General features: G+C 38.2%; 7 protein-coding genes across 9 annotated transcripts; 4 read left to right on the forward strand and 3 right to left on the reverse strand.

The window, feature by feature from the left end:
* The first annotated feature begins 233 nt into the window (after positions 1–233).
* On the forward strand, positions 234–1,724 carry LOC135799688 (acid-sensing ion channel 2-like). The gene is made up of 4 exons (XM_065312882.1): positions 234–667; positions 738–930; positions 988–1,429; positions 1,495–1,724. Exons 1-4 carry the CDS (start codon positions 234–236, stop codon positions 1,722–1,724), a joined length of 1,299 nt encoding a protein of 432 aa, XP_065168954.1.
* Positions 1,725–1,766: 42 nt separating this feature from the next.
* LOC135798659 (putative ribosome-binding factor A, mitochondrial) lies at positions 1,767–3,336 on the reverse strand. The gene is made up of 4 exons (XM_065311543.1): positions 2,927–3,336; positions 2,679–2,874; positions 2,445–2,613; positions 1,767–2,385 (listed from the first exon to the last, which is right to left on the reverse strand). Exons 1-4 carry the CDS (start codon positions 3,037–3,039, stop codon positions 1,784–1,786), a joined length of 1,080 nt encoding a protein of 359 aa, XP_065167615.1. The 5' UTR covers positions 3,040–3,336; the 3' UTR covers positions 1,767–1,783.
* Positions 3,337–3,399: 63 nt separating this feature from the next.
* Positions 3,400–6,440, forward strand: Rho1 (ras-like GTP-binding protein Rho1). 3 transcript variants are annotated; one of them, XM_065311546.1, is made up of 3 exons: positions 3,439–3,581; positions 4,072–4,267; positions 4,482–6,440. In XM_065311546.1, exon 3 carries the CDS (start codon positions 4,487–4,489, stop codon positions 5,063–5,065), a length of 579 nt encoding a protein of 192 aa, XP_065167618.1. In that variant the 5' UTR covers positions 3,439–3,581; positions 4,072–4,267; positions 4,482–4,486; the 3' UTR covers positions 5,066–6,440. The 3 variants fall into 3 exon arrangements, with proteins under 3 accessions (XP_065167617.1, XP_065167618.1, XP_065167619.1); XM_065311547.1 differs by lacking the exon at positions 3,439–3,581 and adding an exon at positions 3,898–4,006; XM_065311545.1 differs by lacking the exon at positions 4,072–4,267 and having other exon boundaries at positions 3,400–3,581.
* Positions 6,441–6,471: 31 nt separating this feature from the next.
* Positions 6,472–8,867, reverse strand: LOC135798655 (uncharacterized). Its single transcript, XM_065311540.1, has 6 exons — positions 8,604–8,867; positions 8,473–8,528; positions 7,658–8,264; positions 7,378–7,594; positions 6,767–7,324; positions 6,472–6,710 (listed from the first exon to the last, which is right to left on the reverse strand). Exons 1-6 carry the CDS (start codon positions 8,670–8,672, stop codon positions 6,619–6,621), a joined length of 1,599 nt encoding a protein of 532 aa, XP_065167612.1. The 5' UTR covers positions 8,673–8,867; the 3' UTR covers positions 6,472–6,618.
* A 230-nt stretch (positions 8,868–9,097) lies between these two features.
* Positions 9,098–12,634, forward strand: MetRS (methionyl-tRNA synthetase 1). The gene is given in 7 exon segments (XM_065311549.1): positions 9,098–9,308; positions 9,391–9,669; positions 9,733–9,798; positions 9,801–11,280; positions 11,366–11,602; positions 11,662–12,358; positions 12,428–12,634. Coding segments are annotated over 7 exon segments (3,021 nt in total). The 5' UTR covers positions 9,098–9,199; the 3' UTR covers positions 12,581–12,634.
* On the reverse strand, positions 12,593–13,759 carry LOC135798661 (uncharacterized). The gene is made up of 3 exons (XM_065311548.1): positions 13,535–13,759; positions 12,900–13,276; positions 12,593–12,843 (listed from the first exon to the last, which is right to left on the reverse strand). The coding sequence occupies exons 2-3, from the start codon at positions 13,274–13,276 to the stop codon at positions 12,666–12,668; spliced, it is 555 nt and encodes a 184-aa protein (XP_065167620.1). The 5' UTR covers positions 13,535–13,759; the 3' UTR covers positions 12,593–12,665.
* Positions 13,760–14,032: 273 nt separating this feature from the next.
* On the forward strand, positions 14,033–21,314 carry Hydr2 (abhydrolase domain-containing protein 2). Its single transcript, XM_065311542.1, has 6 exons — positions 14,033–14,428; positions 19,365–19,537; positions 19,593–19,760; positions 19,856–20,042; positions 20,110–20,459; positions 20,520–21,314. The coding sequence occupies exons 1-6, from the start codon at positions 14,274–14,276 to the stop codon at positions 20,702–20,704; spliced, it is 1,218 nt and encodes a 405-aa protein (XP_065167614.1). The 5' UTR covers positions 14,033–14,273; the 3' UTR covers positions 20,705–21,314.
* Positions 21,315–22,073: the final 759 nt, after the last annotated feature.

The raw sequence follows: 22,073 nt of genomic DNA on the forward strand, positions 1-22,073 counted from the left end.
TTTTCAAAAACACAACTTTTCAATGTTATCATTATCTTGCTGCATCTAATCTGCACTGGACCGAGCGTATATTCTGGTTTGTTTGTATCACTATTGTTTCGGTAAGTTTTAAACTTCTCCAAAACAAAAATATTTAAATATATAAATTTAAAATTTAGGGATATGGAATAATGTTAATGTGGCGTTCACTCTACGCCAACCTAACAAACTCAATCAATCTCTCAGTGGATACCATGTATCTTGGATGGACAAATGATCTCCCAGCCGTGGTTTTCTGCGAGAGACCACGCAACATAACCTCATATGTAGACTTCCCACAATTCATCCCACCAGAATCGGACCTCACTGAAACATCATTTTTTCCATTTGCAAAAGAATTCATGTATTTTGAACCTGGTATGTCTTTGACAATGGATTGTTTCAAGAAAGAAAAATGGCTGCAAACAACTCCCACAGACCCAAACGAAGTACAAGAATGGCAAATATTGAAAAAAGCATGTAATACAATGCGCACCAACGTCACACGCTTCAATAATCTGCGTTATACATGCACAGATATAATGAGGAAATGTTACTGGAAGAACGTAGAGTTTAATTGTTGTTCTCACTTTCAACCAATGCAAACGATTTATGGCCGGTGCTACGCTATCAATTCCATGACCACCAAGTAAGTTATTTTAAACAAAACAAACAACAAAACAAAACAATAAACAATTGAAATTATTTCTTGATTGTAGAAGCACACCGTTTGTTTTGACAGCGAAATCTTCTGAAATGTTAACGTTGAGCGTCCATTTTAAAGTCGACAGTGAATGGATTCACACTTTTGTCATCAGTCGTGAAGAAAACATAGCGTACAGCCAATCAAAAGTGTTTGAAACTCCGTTTATAGGCTCATTTCAAACCGGAGATGTTTACATCAAGTTCAAGGTAAAAAAAATAACCTAACATTTTTCTTTTAATTATTCTGTATCCTAACCTATTTAGAATACTATCAATGATAAAAACATGCGTAGTATCCCGCTGAACATCCGCAAATGCCGATTTCCAGAGGAAAACATACTGCGCATGTCTCGTGTATACAGCTACACCGCATGTATTGTTGAAAACATGGCTCGACTGCAGTTAGAAATATGCAACTGCACACAATACTTTTTACCAGCACGCGCAGATGCTGCTAAGTTCTGCTCCAACCTAGATCAAATCCATTGCCTTGTTAAAAACAACCGAGAAATACTAATCGGAGCTGCAAACAGTAACTGCATGATTTCTTGCGTGGAAAATGTGATTACCTACGTTGGTAAATCAACATCTAATTCATCTGCTGAACTGGATTCAAACGAATACGAAACAATTCTTAATTTTCATTTCTACCCGTCAAAGATGCGATATTATCGACGTGTGATGCGTGATTTGGTCGATTTGATCGGTAAGAAACATAAACTTCAATAAAATTTTCATAAAATTCACTAAAATCTATATAAATATTTATAGTTAATGTTGGTGGCATTGGATCACTGTTTTTCGGCGCTAGTATCATTACAATCATCGAAGTTATTTACTACATGTGCATTAATCCTTGGATTAGACAAAATATGCAAGTAGAAGTCGAAGAAAACTCAAATACGACCCAACTTGATGATATTCAGTCAACTACAGTTTCCTACAGTGATATTTTAGCGAAAATTCGACGTAGAAATGTTGTAGTTCCCTATGTGAATTGAGGTTATGATTCAATTATGGTTATGACTGCGTGATTTACACAATTTAAGCATTCTAATATCTATTTTTCATTTATCTCATCGTTTTCTTCAATATAATCTTTCTCATCAGCTAAATATTCATAAAAGTCATACTTTTTCAACTCATTCTCTCGCTTGTTTCTCCACTCTTCTTCGAAATAATCTAAATCAGGGCGATCATTACGATCTTCTTTCTGCATTTTCTGTCGCATCGTGAGGCGTTTATTCAAGAAATCCCTGAATGCATCGCGTTGTACACGCATTGATGGGTATGAAATCGGTTCCTGATTGATTTCATTCGCTAATAAACCAATATTTGTCGAGTTTTCGCTGGTTTTTCGATGTAAACCTTGTGATTTCTGAATGTTTCTCATCACACGCTGCATTATATCAGCACGGTCTAAACCCAGCACGTTTTGTGGCATTTCTGGAGCATCTAGTTTGATATCTTGTTCAGCTGTTTCATCCGATGGTTTAATTTCGTCAAGTTTTTCGATTTTTTCACGCAAAGTGAACTCCAATTTCGTTTGAAGTTCTAATTCTTTCTTTAAACGACTTGCTTGATCCACAGGTTCATGTTCTTCACCATAATCTGCTTGTGCTAATTTGTCATCTAATAACTTTAGCAGTGTGTAATGATTATCTTTAAAATAATATAAAATTAATGTTTTTATTCTTAAAACAAGTATTTCATGTTTTTACCTTTAACAAATTCTATCTTTGGCACAATACCCACTACATGCAATTGTGTTAATTCATGCCTCAGTGCAAAAGCATGTGATTTTAAAATATCTTCAATGTTCTCTACTAATTTATCAGATCTTGCAAGCCAGTAAACTTTGACAAACTGAAAATCTGTTGATACTTTGACCTGTAAAACAATCCAAATGATTCTTTGAGTTTTATTAATACTATTATGGTATAAATATATTATACCCTGTTAATTTCTATGCCATGTCCTGTAAAAGCATGTGCATAAGTTCCAGTTGACATTAAATCAGTGATGTGTCTCATGAACAGTTTGTTTAACACATTCATTCTTTTGCTGTTGACTGCCTTCTTGCCATCTCCTGTGATTGCTCCCAAAGATTGGGCTGCTGATAAAACGGGCTTCTCTTCAACAATGTATTTTCTAAACAATTATAAAAATTAATTCATAAATAGACACAAAAAAGGAAACAAACTTTTGTTTTCTGGGTTTTGTCATCATTTTCTTCATCATTCGACCTACGCCATGAAGAGTACTCGATGTAGACAAACATCGTATGTGATTTGTTACAATAACACTACTTAACATTTTATTTAATAATAAAATATAAACTAGAAATATTCAAGTTTTGTTTTGCGGTGGATTGTAGAAATCTGTGGTTATAGTTGGGTACTACTCTAGCGGTCGACTTTGGAACTAAAGTTTATGTACCTGATGTCATTCAAGTCAAATATTTGATTAAATCGTAAACTATCACCAGATAACACTAAATAACTTAAATATATAATATTTGTTTAAGAAATTTAACTATAATATTCAAATGAAGTTTTCTTTTTATTGTTTTCTGCTTTGCAAACATTAATTATATTAAATCTGTTTTAAATTTCCTCTTGCGTCAATCCCATGCGCATGCGCAGCATAGCCCGACCGTAGTTTAGCGAAACGGGCGAACGGTTTGTTTATGTCAGTTCTATTTCTGTCCGTTTTCTGCATTCTCCGTTAGAATTTTTCCGATATATGCACGAGAAACATTTGCGCGGCGCAATACGCATCAGTGAAATTCACCGACGGCCCTATCCATCCACGAATGTTGAGTTGTTGTTGGTCCGACGGCGGCGATACGAATAAAGGTGAGTCAGAAGACATACACACATGCAACTGTACCATCACTGCCTCCCTGCGCCCAACAGCCCTTTATATACTGCGCAAACTGCGATTGTTTACACGTAAAAATTCCGTCGACAACGCCCAGCATGCTCATTACGCGCATCATTACGCATACATCTACTAGAAATACCCTTACAGCAAGTTCTCGGAAGAATGAATGATAACGTTTCTTGGAATTTCCTGTCTTGTTTCTGTATATGTGTATATCGGAATGATTGGTTGTTTCTGTGTTGGTGCATCGTCAAATCGTCTATCCCCGCCTTAACTTCGGGCGCCATTCGTATTGTCATGCTGGTCCATTCATAAACGCGACTTGAATTTATCACAACCGACAAAACCTTCATGTTTGAAGCCACCGATGGTGATGATTGTACCCAATCCAAGCATTGTGGGTGTTTACATTACATATAATACTCGGTTGGTTTCGTAAACGTGCCGGTTTTATTTTTGCAGATCAGTTTCTAGCGTCAATTCAAGCGTGTCGCGGTCGTGTGGGACGAGGCGACGAGACATGATAGCGGCCATTTTGCGTTGCTCTGTTGTCAGATAGCTCGCAAGCGGGCCGCAACCAGCAGTATACCGGGTGTTGGCGCAGTTCACAAACCCGCCGCATCGATAAAAAGCTCTAATTAACGTTGATCAAGCATAGGTAATCTCAAAAAAACAAGCGTGTGGTTTCGGGTGCGTGAGAAACGCAGTCTACTGCGTGTGTGTTTGTTGTGTGTGTATGTGAGAGCGAGTGTGTACTTGGCATCGCCGCTAACGTCACTCGTTCGGTATTTGCATGAGTGGCCCGCCGATCTGTTGAATCCAGTTCGAGAGTCGTGTGTAACTGTTTTCTCCGCGTTGCTCTGTGCCCGCAGGTCCGATGGCTACAATCCGCAAAAAGCTGGTGATTGTGGGCGACGGCGCGTGCGGTAAGACCTGCCTGCTGATCGTCTTCAGCAAGGACCAGTTCCCCGAGGTGTACGTGCCCACCGTGTTCGAGAACTACGTCGCCGACATCGAGGTGGACAGCAAACAAGTCGAGCTAGCGCTATGGGATACAGCCGGGCAAGAAGACTACGACCGCCTGCGGCCGTTGTCCTATCCGGACACCGACGTCATCCTCATGTGCTTCTCGGTGGACTCGCCCGACTCCCTCGAGAATATTCCAGAGAAGTGGACGCCCGAAGTGAAGCACTTCTGCCCGAACGTGCCGATTATTCTCGTTGGGAATAAGAAGGATCTGCGTAATGATCCGAATACCATCAAGGAGCTGTCGAAGATGAAGCAGGAGCCGGTCAAGCCGCAGGACGGGCGCGCCATGGCCGAGAAGATCAACGCGTTCGCATACCTCGAGTGCTCGGCGAAGAGCAAGGAGGGCGTGCGCGAGGTGTTTGAGACGGCGACGCGCGCCGCCCTGCAGGTGAAGAAGAAGAAGAGGCGCGCGTGCGTCCTCTTCTGAGCACACCACACACCATACACACAACACACCCGAGCAGTGCTTTTCCAAGCATATTTTATATATACATATATATTATCTTTATTTCTCTTTGAAAAGTAAAACTAAAAACACACACAAACACTTACACACACACACAATTTACCCGAACAACAACAACAAACGTATGTGGAGCGCATGCGCGAATGCAAGTAACTGAAAAAAAAGCAAAACATTTAAAAAAATCCAATCAATTATTATCAAACGCAGAGAATACGACCACAAGTGTTCCGCAAAGCGCATTAAATGTTACACGTATTTTACAAAGTGCCACATACTAATTATTAGAAAAGAAAAACAAGAAAAATATGCGTGCGGTAAAGATGGTGGAGTCTAGCTAGCTGGGGGTGAGGCGCATGCGCGTGCGGGGAGCAGTTATCATGTTATAACTCTACACTATATATTTATATTATACATTTGTATATCTGTCCATTTTGTAATGAATGCTGCACAATGACGCGAGCGTCGTAAATGTAAAACTACCAAGTGGCTTCATATTCATATATTCGTTGTAATCGTGTTGTCGTGTGTAATAATGTACATAAATGTTTCCTCAGATTTAACACTAAACTAAAAAAAACCTTGTGACGCTACAACTGAAACTTCTAAAACAAACTAAATTAGGCGTATTTTAAGTAAGATGAGACACACGCAGAAACTAAAACAATGACGGTGCTAGCAACGCTCTCCTCCGCTCGCCGCCGCTGCCGCCCCCCAAAACCTCGGGTGTATTATGAACAAGATGAACAAACCCCACGTTACGATTTTTGCACAAAAATACCTACAACTCAAATGTTTTTCATTGTATCTGTCAAATACCCAGCGCCCTCTGTCGGAGACTTCCAATTTTAATGTTTATTATTTAAGTTCTGACGTTTCTTCGCCTCTTGTTCTTCGTTATATATATAAATATATTAATCATAAGTATAAATTAACAAAAGAAAAATAATAAAAAAAATGAGAAAACTATTTAACGCACGAAGGAAACCGATCAGTTTGTGTTAACAATTGCGATTGAAGAACGATTAATTATCATTATGTTATTAAACTTTGTGTAAAACATGGCAACAAGATGATGGAAAGAGAGAAATTAATCTTGAGCAAAATTGTACATTAGCATTATTACTAACTAAACTTAACTTCTAAGTGTATCGCGTGTTGCCTATCATGATGAGGAGAAAAACAACCAACCAAAACATTACTATATAACAAACAAAAAAAATGATAAAGGGAAAATATTCGATGTAATAGCTTTAACTTTTCCAATACGTACACACGGATCTAACTTGTAACCTTTGGAAGGAAAGGTTTTCATATAATATTTTTGCCTTTTTAAAAACGCCTGCGACTTGTTATTTTAGCGAACCCAGCACGTTTTTTAAGGTTATATTTTTCCTCAGTAGCAAAATTCGATATAAAACATATTAACGGTACAAATATATCAACATTTGGGGGTTAAACTAGTGGAATACTCGTAGAAAAATACTATAACAGTAAGAAACAACGCGTCTGAATGTTCAGTCGGGTGTGTACATCGCATCCGCATTGTTTGCATCCTCTGCATACGCCTGCTCATCAAAAATTAACTCTAGTTGAGCTTTTCTTGACACTGAAATTAATTTAACATCAAAACAATCGTTATTATTTCAAAATTATTTAACTTACAAGGTTCAGCACACAATGAGAAGACTTCCGCCTCACTCATACCTTTTGTAGCCTCATTAAACACCTCACAATCCTTGTCAAAGTTTTCCAAAAACTTATCAGCAGGTTCTCCATACTCAAACAATCCCCTCACTTTTTTTAGAATCTCATCAGCAGTTTCACGTATTTTACTCGCATCCTCTTCGAATTTCTCCACTTCTTTATCCTCCAACATCCACTCCCTGATATTACCAACGTATTTCCCGAGGCGGACGATTGTATCAACAAAAAACGAGCGCTTCTTCAAAGATATTGCTTCGATTGTTGAATCTAACAATTGTTTCATGTAGGTTAATGCGTCTTGTGTTTTTGCCTCTTTGAGGCCCAAACACTTCTTAATTTCGATTAATAATTTAAAAACTTCCATCTCGCGTTGCAGCCATTGTAGTTTAGACTTTTTATACGCAACTAGGGATGAATTTGTCTCACTGACAACGTAATCATCGTCACAGTTGAGTGTTTTGATGAAGCGATGATCGGAAATGTCTAAATTACCAACTTCTATCTCTGCTTTCAACTCTAAAACAATAATTTTATATATTTTTTATTCTGAAAGCGAAAATATTAATTACCTAGTAATTCTTGGACTAATTTTGCTTCGGCTATTGCTCTGTCATATTCCGAACGGAAGATATCCAATGGTTGAGGATGATAAATAAGGCCACAGTAATTATCAGCGCCGATTTTGATCGGAAGCACTTTTAATCTGGAATCATCTGCGTTGTCCAGTGATATTGCATCGGGTTTGTTGATTTTATAAAAATGACTATTATCTTGCACGCGTTCAGCCTACAAAACAAAATAGACATTAATTATTAATAATAATGAAAAATATAAAAAGATTAAATTTACATAAGTCGTAATAGCAGTCAGGTAAATATCAGGTAACAAATTGACATCTTTTACGTTGATTTCTCCAGTATAATACGGATTTTCTTTAATTTCTTCTTTTGTTTCATCGGTTTCTTGTTTATCAATAGTTTTTGGTTCATTTTTAGGTATTGCCTCGGTAATCTCATCGATTTTTTCACCATCAGGGTGAAAATTCTTGTCATTGTCATGTTCTGGATCATTATTAGTTTCCTCAGTCTTTGTTTCTTCAGTCATTGGTAAATTAATTTCAGTGTCTATATTTTGGCTGTTTGTGTTCTCGTTTTGAGACTCATCGTGGTTATGATTGGCATCTTGTAGTTTAATCCGTTTGCTGGATGCTGTCGGTGTGTCCGATGACTTTTTACCCGCGTTTGATTGCCGTTTACGTTTGTTTCCTTTCGTTTGTGCGCGTTGTTCCTCTGGATGTTCTTCATCCAAAGCATTTGGATTGCCATCTGTGCCTCCATCTTTTGCAATATCTAATTCTATATCTTTTATTGCTTCTGCGTAGAATTTTCTCTTCTGCATGGGGAATTTGTGCTTATTGGTTAGGTAATAAAACACATTGTCTTGTTTCAATGTGCCACTACAATACAAATCATGATAATTATAACTGAAATTATTGTTTGAGAATGTTTTGTACACTGGCACCATCACTACAAGCTCTAAACGTGATAGTCGGCGGTTACAAAAGTTTTTCTAGGACTGTTAAACAACTTAAAACTAAATAATTTGATAGTTTCAAGCGATTTATAGTCCAAAATGGTTGCATTTCTTGATATAAACTTGCTTACGTTTCATTTGTGCCATAGAAAACCACGCCGTATCGTTTGCCATTCACAGAAGTCACCTTAGAAATAATTGGGATTAGTTTAAGAAGTTTTATTTATTTGAATTAGAAGCAATTCAATATTTGTTAACTTACTCTTGCTGGCCATGCGGGATATCCCTTCACTTTGCCGAAGACTTTGTCGTCTACTTTGAATCCAACCATGTTTATTGCTTATGTGAGGAAGACCATTCGATTAATACACAGAGACAATGGAATGATGAAAAATAGTGCTGATGGAAATGTGCAAACAAAATTCTGGTTTCAGCGGTTATGTTTATTTGGCGCCAGTTAATCGCAGTTATTTACCTATATTCGTTATTTACTGAGTATCCCTCGGTAGCATACATAGTGTGAAGTAGTTCTGTACATATCCACCAGGCGTCGCTTTTATAAAATTCAATTTTTAAAATTAAAAAAAATTGAATTTAAGAGATATTTACAAATTTATTTGCCAGAGACTAATGCAGATTCTATTTAAAATGATTTATTTACTATAATTATGTTTTTATTATTTAAGAAAACAGTAAATTAAATAAATTGCGAGATTTTCGCACGTTCCACATGTACACCTGACGTTTCTGACGTGTGCGCCGTGTGTGCATTCATCATAACCTTTAAAAGGTTGACGAGATTGACTCACCGGCATAGATCATTGCATCACGGTCGTGTTTTCCACATTTCCTACGAAAATGTGGACTATAACGACCAACGAGAACAACCCGGCGACGTTAAAACTCGTCGTGGCGTTTAATTACGCGCAGAAATCTGATTATAAATTGGAAATATTTACACCAGCTGGTATGTAATACAACTACCACAATTAAAATACCGTTAGTTGACTCGCAACTTAAAAATCTTTATAATTAATATTTTTTATTAGATAAATCGCGTCCATCTCAACAACGTCTACCTGTGGTGCAAATTAACGAAGATCTTCGTTTGTTTTCATCAAATGCCGTGCTACAACTTCTTGGGTTGTGTAAACCTGAAGATGAAAAAGTATCCCTAAAATGGTTGGAGTTTGAGGCAAGTCAACTTGCTCCTAGTGTTGCATTGGCCATTGCTGGTAAATCAGCAGCACACAAACAAAGTTTGTTGAGTTTGCTGAAGGTCCTAGAAGGTTATGCAACTTCTTATACAAGCAAAGTAAGTTATAAAAGTTTAAAATCATATTTTAACATTTTTTAACTTAAAATTATTATTATTAAATGATCACAGGCAGTTTTATTACATGACATTGCACTTTGGTCAACTTTATACCCATTGTTGAGTGATCCATCATTAAAAAAGAATATCTGGACACTTTTGATAATCTAACAAAATGGCTGACAAAGTTATCCAAAGAAAAACAAATGCAAGATGCTTTGGCAAAATACAAACTCACGCCAGGTTTAGTATCAATCCAAGCACTCTTAACAGGTGCTAAATATCCAACTTCTATTGTTCCACCAACTTCAACAACTCCAACAGAGGAAGTATCTGTAACACCTGAAGAATTATCAGCAGCCAAAACCGCCTGGTCTGCTGTGGGTAAACTTCCCCAGCCCAAAAAAGAAGTCAACCCAGTATTACCCATCAAAGGAGAACGAAACATTTTAATAACCGCTGCACTGCCCTATGTGAATAATGTACCACATTTAGGTAATATCATCGGATGCGTGTTATCCGCGGATGTTTTCGCTCGTTTTGCAAGATTATGCAATTGGAATACACTGTTTATCGGTGGTACAGATGAATATGGTACCGCAACGGAAACAAAAGCCTTAGAAGAAGGCTTAACACCTAAACAAATCTGTGATAAATATTTCGAAATTCACAATAATATTTATCGCTGGTTTAACATCGGGTTTGATTATTTCGGGCGAACAACAACCCCGGAACAAACAGTTGTTGTTCAAAACATGTTTAAAACATTGAACGACAACGGATTCATGGAGACACAATCCGTTGAACAATTATTATGTGAAAAATGCAATAGATATCTTGCTGATAGATTCGTTGAAGGTGGTTGTCCACATCCAGGGTGTAATTATGAAGATGCACGTGGTGATCAATGTGATGGTTGTGGTAAACTCGTGAATGCTATCGAATTGAAGAATCCACGATGCAAGGTGTGTCGCAATGCGCCTGTTATGAAAAATTCTGAGCAGTTTTTCTTGCAATTGAATAAACTGGAACCTTTATTACTAAATTGGATGAGAACTGCTCCGGATGGCTGGACGAACAACGCCAAGGTGATTACAAGGTCATGGATGAAAGAAGGTTTGAAACCTCGTTGTATTACTAGGGATCTCAAATGGGGTGTGCCTGTACCCATGGATGGTTACAGGGATAAAGTGTTTTATGTTTGGTTTGATGCTCCGCTAGGTTATGTTTCCATTACTGAAAGGTATACGAAACAATGGGCCAAGTGGTGGAAGCCTGAAAAGGCTGTGAATGTTGAATTGTTTCAATTCATGGGCAAGGATAACGTGCCGTTTCATTCGGTTATGTTTCCGGGGTGTTTGCTGGGAGCTAATGAGGGTTGGGTGTTGGTTAAACACATCATGGCGACGGAATATGTTAATTATGAAGATGGCAAGTTTTCAAAGTCGCGAGGAGTTGGAGTTTTTGGTAATAATGCGCAGGATACTGGTATTCCTAGCGATGTTTGGCGGTTTTATTTATTGTACATTCGTCCGGAAGTCGCCGATTCAAGTTTCAGCTGGACGGATTTAGCTACGAAAGTTAATTCCGAGTTGTTGAATAATCTCGGCAACTTTTGTAATCGGTAGGTTTTACAGGAAACTGTAATTTATGGTAAAAACAATTTGTGTTTAAAAAATAACTTAATGTTTATTTTTTGGTTTATTTAGTGCGTTGGTGTTCACGGAGAAATTCTTCAACTCAATGATCCCCGAAATGCACCCAACCGACGACGATTTCAACGTGCTTGCGCTGTGCGCACGCGAATTACGAGCGTATTGTTTAGCGTTAGAGAAGACCAAGCTGCGTGATGGCATTCGTCACATTTTAGCCATTTCCAAGCACGGTAATCAGTACATGCAAGCCACGCAGCCGTGGGTGTTGCTAAAAGGCACCGATGAAGACAAGTAAGTGTTTTGTTCAGTTGATTGTTTACTTGTTTACTTATTGCCGATTGTTTTAATAGAAAACGTGCCGGTACGGTGATTGGCATCTGCTGTAATATTACCTGTTTGCTGGCCACGTTACTTTTCCCTTACATGCCGGATGCGAGCCGCGCTTTGCGGTCGCAGCTCGCTGCCCCGGCGGATAACTTCGTATTAACACCTGATAATACTGATATTGTTATGTTGATACCTGCGGGGCATAAAATCGGTAAACCTGCGCCGCTTTTTGAGAAACTAGAAACTGCCAGGGTTGATGAGTTGAGGCAACGATTCGGTGGGGTTCAGGAAAAACCTGCGTCTGGTGCTGCTTCAGATGATATTAAAAAATTAGAACAAGCTGTGCAGGAACAAGCGGATAAAGTACGCATTTTGAAATCAAGCGGTGTGGAGAAAACAAAATGGCAGCCAGAGGTCGCTATTTTATTGGATTTAAAGAAACAACTAGAAACTGCACAGAAAAGTGCTAAATCATCACCGAAAAAGACACCTGCAGCACAACCACAGGCCAGTGGTGATGTTGCATCATTAGAAAAAGCTGTACAAGCGCAGGGAGAAAAAGTCCGAGCGCTTAAATCCAGTGGTGCTGAAAAATCAACATGGCAACCGGAAGTTACCATCTTACTGTCATTAAAAAAACAACTAGAAACTGCGCAGACGCAAAACTCCACAAATCCAAGTGTGGACGTCAAAACCATCGAAGCCGAAATAGAAAAACAGGTTAAATACTTCAATCACTTCATTAATTTTATATAATTAATTAATAACACTAAATGTTTTCTGATTCAGGGTCAAGTGGTACGCAAATTAAAGGAAAGCGGTGCCACTAAGACCGAAGTGCAACCGCAGGTAGATATTCTGCTAGCGCTGAAAAAGAAATTAGCAACTGCGACAGGTCAACCACTTACAACTGGTGGTGGAAAATCGAAAGGTAAAAAGTAACACACTCGCACGGTTGTACACAAAACAACATTTAATAAAATTTAAATTAATTTACATACGGCTTGATCAAGAAAAAGATAAAAACTTATTTACGCGAGTCCACATTAAGGGTGCTCAATAACTGCCGCATCGTAGCACTTGTATAAGGACAACGCTTGTAGATTTTCATACAAACCGACTTATTTCTCCACTTTTCACCACTACGCGCCGCAAGATGAATTTGTTTCGTTGCCCAGTTACTACTCTCGACTTCTTTCGACTGCCTGAAGCAAAAAATAAGTAAAAATCAACAAAAAACACAAAATTTGTGTTTTTTTACTTAATAATATTAAGCATGATGGCTTCCTCCGGGTGCAAGTCTGCTTCCTCTGCTGCGACGATCTGACAAACATAACTGCGTGTACACGTGGATAAATCATTTTCCAAGACAGCTTCCCAGTTGATGTTGATGTTTACGGGATTATCTACGGAGCGTTTGGTGAGAAAACGATTCGCTAAACTTGCGACGCTGAAATTCGGGAATAATCCCTGCCCGCGGTCTTCGGATGTAGCTCCACTGCTTGCCCTCGCAACGTTATTCATCATCCAGAGACCGGCGAGGCCCAACAGGCCGAACATCATCATGCGAAAGTGCGCCGCCTTCGTCGCGCCAATCAGCAACGACAACAACACCAGTTTGATCATGGACGATCGCATCTAGGCACACACATACCACATGAAATCAGTGTAATAAATTTTATCTACCACGGGGAAAGTTGAATGCATAATGTATTATATACGAGGAAAGCGCGAACGCAAATAGTAAAAGTCCGATTTGGCATTGATCTTTGCGAAGTTCAAGTTAGGTTTCACTCTCACTTAGATTTTTCTTTGAATTTCTGTTAAAAAAGTTTGTGAAGTTTGATTTTTTTGTTGGAAAATTTAGTTTTTGTTTTAAATATTGTTTTCACTTACGTTTTGAGGAATATTTTGTTGTTTGAAGTTGAAGAAATAGTTTTGCGATGCAACCACTCGCCGCCGACGATCGAAATCTAATGAAATCTTGTCTGGTCGCGCGAAATTGCAACGGGATGCACTTTTACCGCGACTGGCGTTTAACGGGGGAAATGAAACCGAAAGTTTCACTTTTTCCCTATGCAGCGCAATGCATCGCGAGTGTGAGACGGATAATATCACAAGTTCAAGTGCTAGGACAAATTACCGTGCAATTTTCATGCAATTTGCGCAAATTATGCTTTTTAACGCATGGAAATACGCTCAAATCGATGCCAATTAACGTAATCATTCAGATTCGTGTCAGAAATTAGCTCTTCCGTTCATTTTTTCTTTTCCTAATAAGTTTCCAAGCATAATATAACATAACATTTGTTTAGACATGTATAGACAACGTATAAGGATTGGTGTATATTGTGTTGCCTATGTTAAACAATCAAAATTCGCCGTCACCGCAGCAGGTTTTTTCAACTTCAGCTGTTGCTCGCGCGCATGCCACGGTCGAACGCGCAGGACTCGATTACATTGTTACCATTACAAAATTGCCATTCCATTCAGTCACGCCAAGGCGCTCGCTGTTGTCGTACGCGCTTGCATTATCATCAACACCGGAGGACGGGGAGGCGTGTTGTGATAAACAAAAGCGGTGAAATTCCGATGTGCGAAGAGAACGAACACCGAAACACAGAGATTTGTTAGGATGTCGACCGCGTTGCTTGCCGTCGTCGCCGTGATCCTCTGCGTGCTGTTTCGCATGCTGAATGTACACAGCCAGCCTCAGAAGCCGGTCATCTGCTGCGGCGATGTTAACTTCCTGGACACCGTGAAGAAGATTGCACCGTTAATTCTAGAACCGTAAGTAAAACAAAACGTTTTTCATTTAATTTTAATTAATTTAACACAACTAAATAATTCATACTTTAAACACATTGTATGTTGTTGATCTTGAACTTGTACCGGTTGTACCCAAAGAAGGAAGTAAAGAGAAGTGGAGGATGAGGCATAGAAACACATTTTACAATGTACCGTTCTCCGCAAATATTTATCTTGTTAGATTTCGGATGGTTTAATGTTTAAACAAATAAACATTGCGCATGCGCGCTTGATTGCCGGTAATAAAGTAATTTGAATTTCGTAATCGTTATAAAATAATAATAACAATATCGAGTAGGCTGGAGGTTCAAGGCGCGTCGCGCTTGAATTCGCGCACGCAATCATCACGTGAAAACGACGCTCGCGATGCGAATTTATGCATGATTCATACCTACAGCGTACAATTAATCACGAGTATGGCTTAATAATTAATTATACTTGTATCCTAAATGAAGCGATGATCGCATTGTTTACCAAACTCGTGAAATTTTTAGGTTTACTTTCATTTGTTTCTACTCGACCGACTTTTATTTTTTTGTATTTTTATTGTTGATTGTTTTAACTTTTTAACTTTAAAGACGAAAAATTTACTTTCGTCATTTATTTGCTTTTTTTCTACTTCCACCTTTAAAACAGCACTTTTTCTGCGGTTTTGATACACAAATTTGCACTTTAGTCACGCCCGTGATTAAAATTAGTGGTTTTACGTGTTTGAGTCACAAAAAACGTACTGAAATTTTTTTGATCCGCGATTGTTTTGACTTCAAAGACGAAAAATTTACTTTTGTCATTTATTTGCTTTTTTTCTACTTCCACCTTTAAAACAACACTTTTTCCACGGTTTTGATATACAAATTTGCACTTTAGTCACGCCCGTGACTAAAATTAGTGGCTTTTACGTGTTTGAGTCACAAAAAACGTAATACTTAATTTTTTTGATTGTTTTGACTTCAAAGACGAAAAACTTCCGTTTGCCATTCATTTGCCTTCCATGTAGATGGCACAATTTATTGCTAATGTATTCAAACATGCAATATTCGCGTCGGGCTGTTATCTCGATCACATAACTAAGTTGATGTGCGTGTTGGTACACCATTTTAGTATCTAAATTTACATATTGCGATAGATCAACGAATGTCTAATGCAATTCGTCAAATATTTTAACCTAAACTCATGCTTATGTTATCACCTAGGAATTTCGCACTTATTTTATAGGTTTTCACAATTATCCTATTTAAACACATGAGAAATTAGTCATCAAGTGCGATAAACCGAAATGAGAATAGTCTACAGTAGATAACAGTACGAGTATATTACACTGATGTAACATTTTAATTTTTAAGTGACGCTTATTTTTCTCACCCGGCTGATAAGAATACAATATTTTGAGACGCATTTACGATAAGTCTTTCATAAAAGTTGATGTTTTGTGTGTTGTACTGTTAGCAATGTCACCGTATTAGTTGTCATTCAAGCAGGGGCGTAGCTACCGCCGTATTTGCCGTATCAATTATACGGGGCCCCCGGGCCACGGGGGCCCCCAAAGTGTGTAAGGAAAAACCTTTACCTCCATATAAGGGCCCCCAAAAAAATTTTTATACGGGGCCCCGACAAGGCACGCTACGCCACTGCATTCAAGGCGTGTGAGTTCTACAAGTGTATTTGGTCTCATGTGACATGACCTCGTCCTTCGACGCAGCGAGAAATGAATATTTTCATCGAATCTATTTATTAATGCGCGCCGGAATAAATTGATGCCGGCAAATTATAGGTCATAACTTTTTTATAACGTCAGCTGTACGAGTAAGTGGCCTCAATAATGCGCCAAGTAAAATAAAATATTACCAACATCATGTTATGCTAGGGTGTGACTCGTATATTAGTTTCTTCCTGACCCATAATCAATAATTATGCATGGGAATAATTATGTTTAACGGTATAGTGCAGATAGTTGAAGGTCGTTCAAGGACCATGGCAACTCAGGTGTGAATATTTACTGATTAGATTAGTAAATTATACAATAGGTGGGATAATTGAGTGAGTTATGGAATTTTTTGGGATTATTAAATTTATCTGTGTTAATTAATCTTAAATGCGGTAAGAATTTCGATTTTTCGCTTTGTCCATTTTCCTTATGATTATTTCATCGATAGGTGACTTGTGTTCAGGGCACCGTACGAGGGTAGCGGTAGAGTGACTCGTGTTCAGAGCACCGTATGAGGCTAGCGGTAGAAGTGACTTTATTCAGGGCACCGTAAGAGGGTAGCGGTAGACGTAACTCGTGTTCAGGACACCGTAGGAGGTTAGCGGTAGAAGTGACTCGATTCAGGGTTCCTTAGGAGGCTAGCGGTAGAAGTGACTCGTGTTCAGGGCACCGTACGTGGCTAATGCTTTAGCTGACTCTCATTTGTTCATTTTTTCGTATGAATTAGAATTCCATCTCTCAGATTTGCAATTTAACTAGCTTATCTTTTAGAGAATTCGATGTAAATTACGAATTTGAAATCCGTTAAAAGAAAAGTACCTATATTATGTAGTAATTAATTAATTCATGTGAATGAAACTGTCGTGCCGCGAAGAGAATTAAAATTAATAATACACAAACAATTACGCATTAGTCCGAAACAAGCCGCACTCGCCAACCACGCAAGATATTATTAAATTTTATTAGCCGTATTTGTCTGCTACCCGATGCGATGCATTCGCCGAATGTAATTATCCCAAGCGTTTGCGTCAATCGCAAATTTTTTTGCTTCGTATTTTTTTTTTGCAAAAAAAAGTTGAAGCAAAACATGCGCGGCATAATCGCCGGCGATTATACATTAATAATAATTGCGAGGAAATGTTTTTCTGCTCCGTGTGCGCGCATTTATGTAACTTGTGAATGAAATTTCCAGCGGCTGCAATTAGAAAATATTGTTGCAGCGCTGCAATGAGTCATGACCGCAAACAATTGCTTGTTGCAACAAGTGCAGTAATTGCTATGGCTGGAGACGTGTAGATTCGGAATGTGTACGAGAAAGGAAGGAAGAAAATAAAATGCAAAACGCCCGGTGAAAGTATTGTACGTGCTCGCATTTACAAATTATTTTCAAAAACAATACGCGAAACGCAAATATCTCGACCACCATTTCTCAATGTGCTATTTTTTAAGCTAACAATTGTTGTATGTGATAATAATATGTTAGTTTTTGAAGAAAAACAGAAATATCCCTACTAATATTATAAATGCGAAAGTCCTGATGTTTGTTACACTTTCATGCAAAAACTACTTAACCGATCATCATGAAAATTTGTACACATATTCTTCGTGGTCCCCGAATGGTTATAGGCTACTTTTTATTTAATAAAAAAAAATATTTTTGAAATAAAATAAAGAAATTGTTTAGCCAATAATACCTCTGCATCTGGCTATTTGACTACTTTAACGCCATCTAGCATTCCAGCAATGAAGCTCAAACCTAAGTACTATAGTACCATCACACTGTATTATCACACTGTATTACCGACAGCTACGTCAACATCAAATCCAATTGACTACACTATGGAGACTGTACACTATACTTCCATAGACTATACTTTCAGCCATTTTAAACTTCCCGCCATTCTACTTCATTGTTACTTCTTCTGTGACTACAGACGCGTACGGATGCAACTTCATTATTTTAGATATTCGCGGGTTAAAGCTAGTATTTAATATAATTAAACTTCTGTTGAATGTGGCTATTTTTAGGCGGGATTCCGACCCGTTACGCTTGCCAAGAAAAGTGCAGAAGTGCTCTCTGGGGAATTACGAATTTAATCCAACATTTTACTACGATATTCATTCAGAATTTGTGCACTTTTCGGTTTATTTGCGTAATTGTTGCTTTCGTGGGTGTTTTGTTCAATGACGCACGTTGTGTGTTTGTATCTGGGAATCGGTTGTAGGTCAGGATGAGTTGGGCCCTCCGTACTCGACCCGACCTCGACCCAAATATTTTCCGCCTGCTAGACACATTCCAAGAAATGGAGGAAACGTGGCGAAAATGACGCGTTTGTCACAAGGGATTCACCAATCTTCTGACGTCATTTTCGCCGAAAAAAAAAAAACACTAGAAATTGCGTTCCGAAACTCGAAACAATAAAAAAAACACAAGTTGTTTAACTTTTTTGGCACAACGAGTGTTCATGCAAGCGTGTTATTGTTAATTAAAATTCGTTTACGCTCAACAAAGGCGAATTATGCCTCGAAAATAACAATTCGTGTGGTTTTCGTGTTTTCGTCAATAAACTGCGCGCTTATGTGTTTTTTTTTTCTGTCCACTTAACAAAAAGTGATTGCGCTGCGTTATCGCCCTCGACCCGATCTATATCGATTCGAGTGTTTTCCGGAAAACCACAGCGTATGTTGTATAAATGTAAAAAGGATGCAAATGGCGTGAGCGCGCCGGTTTTACGTTTTATTGCCATTGATTACGACCATTACACAACCGAACGCACTGCTAAACACACTCCGAGGCCCCGAGGTGGCTTGGAAAAAGCGTCGAATCGATATTTTCCTCATGCTGGACATATTCTACGTCGCAAATATCAACATAACGCGCAAAACAATATTTGATTAATCAACAAATCCACAAAAAGAGTTATTTTATCATTTTATGTGTTTACTAACCAAAATAAACTAGAAAAAACTATGATATGATGATTCATGAGATGTCTCGCCTTCATTCATGAATTTGGATTGCGACCTGAGCTGTGATTATTGACTTTTCTCGGTGAGGTGAGGGCGGCGGATGCCGATGAACCCGCACCGGATCGTCTCAAATATTTCCACAAACAAAACACACGCCCACTTAGTTTAGAAACGCTGCCAGCAGCTGCACAATGAACTGTTTTTCATGCTGAACATGTTTTTATCTCTGCTTTTTAATTTTAGGTATTCCCCGACGAGATTATGGGGATTTAGCGGGCATATTCAAACAATACTGCATAGTATTATTGGTCGTGTGAGATGTCCGTGGCCTATCGGCGAGCGGGTGTATCTTGTCCTGCAGGATGGCAGTACCCTCACCTACGATTTATATCAACCTTTGGGTGCAATAAGTGAAGGTATCATCAGAAAAATTTTAATTTTGTTTTTTAATTAAAAATTTTTTTTTTGTAGATGATGTGACAATTGCCATTGTGCCTGGCATCGGAAACACTTCCGAAAGCGTCTACATCAGGACTTTCGTCCACTGGGCGCAATGTCATGGATATCGCTGCGCTGTGCTCAATCACGTTGGTGCCTTGCACAGTGTACCAGTGACATCACCACGCATTTTCAGTTATGGTACGTGGGAATTATTAAAGTATTTAGTCACGGTCTTAAAAAACATGAAAAATGACACTGAAAGTAGATAAACTTAATTAAATTTATATTTACAGGTAATACTGGCGATTTTCATGAAATGCTCACACATCTTGTCATTAAGCATTCCAATACGCAACTGGTATGCATCGGATTCAGCCTGGGTGGTAACATTGTCACGAAATACATGGGTGAGACAGAACGCGAGCGTCCACCGCAGATAATCGGCGCCGTTTCAATTTGTCAGGGCTACAACGCCATTAAGTACGCTAAATTTTTCTAATCTATTCGCTTGAATTGAATGTAACTGTTTGTGATTAATGTCAATTAGGGGCACGCACTATTTGCTGAATTGGCAAAACTTCCGCCGCTTCTACTTGTACGTGATGACGGAGAACATGAAAGGTATTATCCTGCGCCATCGACACATGCTGCTTTCCGACGAGGTGAAGCAACGTCACCGATTGGTGGAACATGAGATTATTTCGGCGGCTACGCTACCTGAACTGGATGATGCTTACACACGCAAGATGACCAACTTCAAAAGCATCTCTGCTTTGTACAAATGGAGCTCTTGCATCAACTATCTCGATAATATCGAAGTTCCTATGCTGTTTATCAACGCCAAGGATGATCCAATTGTGCACGAAGAACTTTTGGAACCTATCAAAGAGTTTGCAAGTAAGATATTCACTTTTTAAGTATTTAATTGATGTGTTAATGTATTTTTTGTGTTTGTAGTGAAACGCAAAAAGACCTTGTATGTAGAAGTTGCACACGGCGGACATCTTGGATTCTATGAAGGTGGATTGATTTATCCGAACCCAGTAACGTGGCTGGATCGTGCGCTGGTCGCGTTGATCGGCAGCCTCGTGCTCAACCACAACGATTCCGTCTTGAAGAAGACTTCCAGCGTGGTGATGTAACACTGCTCGACCGCCTAGAACAACCGACGAAGCCAACACCGACGTGTACTTAGACAGTACTATCCCCCATCACCTCCGACTAATTTTTTTCAAATTTGTTTGTTTCGATAATGTAATTGATTAAACTAAACGATACACATAATCCGACTGGCGCACAGGATGACATACGATGCATTTATACAAAGTATATATTTTTATGATACGAATTTACAAAATGACTAAGCGACATACCAAACACCAGTAGATTTTCTTCGTGTAGCAAACGTGTTCGAAAGATTAGTTGTAAGGCGATTTTTATACCAACGCACCTTTAGCGCCATCATCGTGATAGTTGATTCTGTTTTCTGTTGCATTTTTCTTACTAATTGTGCGAGGGCAATGGGTTTTTGCGTATGTGTTTCCAATTGAAAGCATTGTGATAATATGATTAATAAGTTATTAGAGTTTTAACTTTGTAGACAATAGCATTTTATATGGTTGAGACAAGAGCAGCGGCGGCTTGCGTTTGCGATGTGAGCATACAACATACATTTGTGCATTTTTTGAAAGTGTTTTTGCAGCAAATACATGTATTTATGATATAATTTAATAAAAATGTGCTCAAATTCAAGTGATTGTCTTGCTATTTTCTGTTGAAAACACCCTGTATCTCCTGTACACATTGTCTTCCCTTTAAATTCTTATTAAGTGCTCTGAAATGCTCATTAAAAGGATGTTTAAAAATTGTTTTCTGTCGAAGAACAGGGGTGTACTGTTTTGTTTAAATTATTTTTGCTCGAATAACAGGGTCAAACTATTTTATTAAAATTATTTTCGCTCGAAGATGCCTCGAAAAGTTTCCATCATAAAAAAGGCAAAAGATTTCTCTTTTTTATGTCGAATGCTGTATTCAGTAAAATTGCAAATAGGGCCTAAACGGTTAACGTTAGCAAAAAAAGTTACTAAAATAATCCATGTAGAATTAAATTGTCTATCTGAAACTGAAAACAGAATTTAAAAATTCCAACTTTTAATTTTCTACATAAAAAAGTGAAATCTTTTGCCTTTTTTATAACAAAATCTTTTCTTTAAAAATTTTTTGTGCCATTTTTATCGTTTTTCAATAAGCATGCTATCTTGTCCAGAATTCTTCGAGGATCAAGAATATGTAGTTCTTTGTTTTCTAGCCCTTTTAGTTGTCGAGATAATTACTATTTTAATCCTGTAAATTAAATTATTCCGACGGCATGCAATTGTTTCATTAAAATTGCAAATAGGGCCTAAACGGTTAATTATATGCAAAAAAGTTACTTAAATAATCGATGTAGAATTAAATTCATGATCAGAATCCGGAAACAGAATTTAAAAATTCCAATTTTTAAGTTTGAAC

Source organism: Atheta coriaria, unplaced genomic scaffold (assembly GCF_025399875.1).
Source record: "Atheta coriaria isolate IRGN ID8LTWV9N9 unplaced genomic scaffold, Caltech_Dcor_3.1 hic_scaffold_9_pilon, whole genome shotgun sequence".
In the NCBI taxonomy this organism is placed as follows: Eukaryota; Metazoa; Arthropoda; class Insecta; order Coleoptera; family Staphylinidae; genus Dalotia; species Dalotia coriaria.

Excerpts from the sequence above, each read along its gene's own strand:
- LOC135799688 (XM_065312882.1), top strand. The coding sequence starts at position 234 with ATGTATCTTGGATGGACAAATGATCTCCCAGCCGTGGTTTTCTGCGAG. Across the intron at positions 931-987 it reads ATGTTTACATCAAGTTCAAG|AATACTATCAATGATAAAAA; the intron begins GTAAAAAAAATA and ends TAACCTATTTAG. Across the intron at positions 1,430-1,494 it reads TGATTTGGTCGATTTGATCG|TTAATGTTGGTGGCATTGGA; the intron begins GTAAGAAACATA and ends AAATATTTATAG.
- LOC135798659 (XM_065311543.1), bottom strand. The coding sequence starts at position 3,039 with ATGTTAAGTAGTGTTATTGTAACAAATCACATACGATGTTTGTCTACA. Across the intron at positions 2,875-2,926 it reads ACAAAACCCAGAAAACAAAA|AAAATACATTGTTGAAGAGA; the intron begins GTTTGTTTCCTT and ends ATAATTGTTTAG. Across the intron at positions 2,614-2,678 it reads ATGGCATAGAAATTAACAGG|GTCAAAGTATCAACAGATTT; the intron begins GTATAATATATT and ends ATTGTTTTACAG.
- Rho1 (XM_065311545.1), top strand. The coding sequence starts at position 3,539 with ATGTTGAGTTGTTGTTGGTCCGACGGCGGCGATACGAATAAAG. Across the intron at positions 3,582-4,481 it reads CGGCGGCGATACGAATAAAG|GTCCGATGGCTACAATCCGC; the intron begins GTGAGTCAGAAG and ends CTGTGCCCGCAG.
- LOC135798655 (XM_065311540.1), bottom strand. The coding sequence starts at position 8,672 with ATGGTTGGATTCAAAGTAGACGACAAAGTCTTCGGCAAAGTGAAGGGA. Across the intron at positions 8,529-8,603 it reads ATCCCGCATGGCCAGCAAGA|GTGACTTCTGTGAATGGCAA; the intron begins GTAAGTTAACAA and ends ATTATTTCTAAG. Across the intron at positions 8,265-8,472 it reads TTCTATGGCACAAATGAAAC|TGGCACATTGAAACAAGACA; the intron begins GTAAGCAAGTTT and ends TTTGTATTGTAG.
- LOC135798661 (XM_065311548.1), bottom strand. The coding sequence starts at position 13,276 with ATGCGATCGTCCATGATCAAACTGGTGTTGTTGTCGTTGCTGATTGGC. Across the intron at positions 12,844-12,899 it reads ATCATGCTTAATATTATTAA|GCAGTCGAAAGAAGTCGAGA; the intron begins GTAAAAAAACAC and ends TTTTTGCTTCAG.
- Hydr2 (XM_065311542.1), top strand. The coding sequence starts at position 14,274 with ATGTCGACCGCGTTGCTTGCCGTCGTCGCCGTGATCCTCTGCGTGCTG. Across the intron at positions 14,429-19,364 it reads GCACCGTTAATTCTAGAACC|GTATTCCCCGACGAGATTAT; the intron begins GTAAGTAAAACA and ends TTTTAATTTTAG. Across the intron at positions 20,043-20,109 it reads CAGGGCTACAACGCCATTAA|GGGCACGCACTATTTGCTGA; the intron begins GTACGCTAAATT and ends AATGTCAATTAG.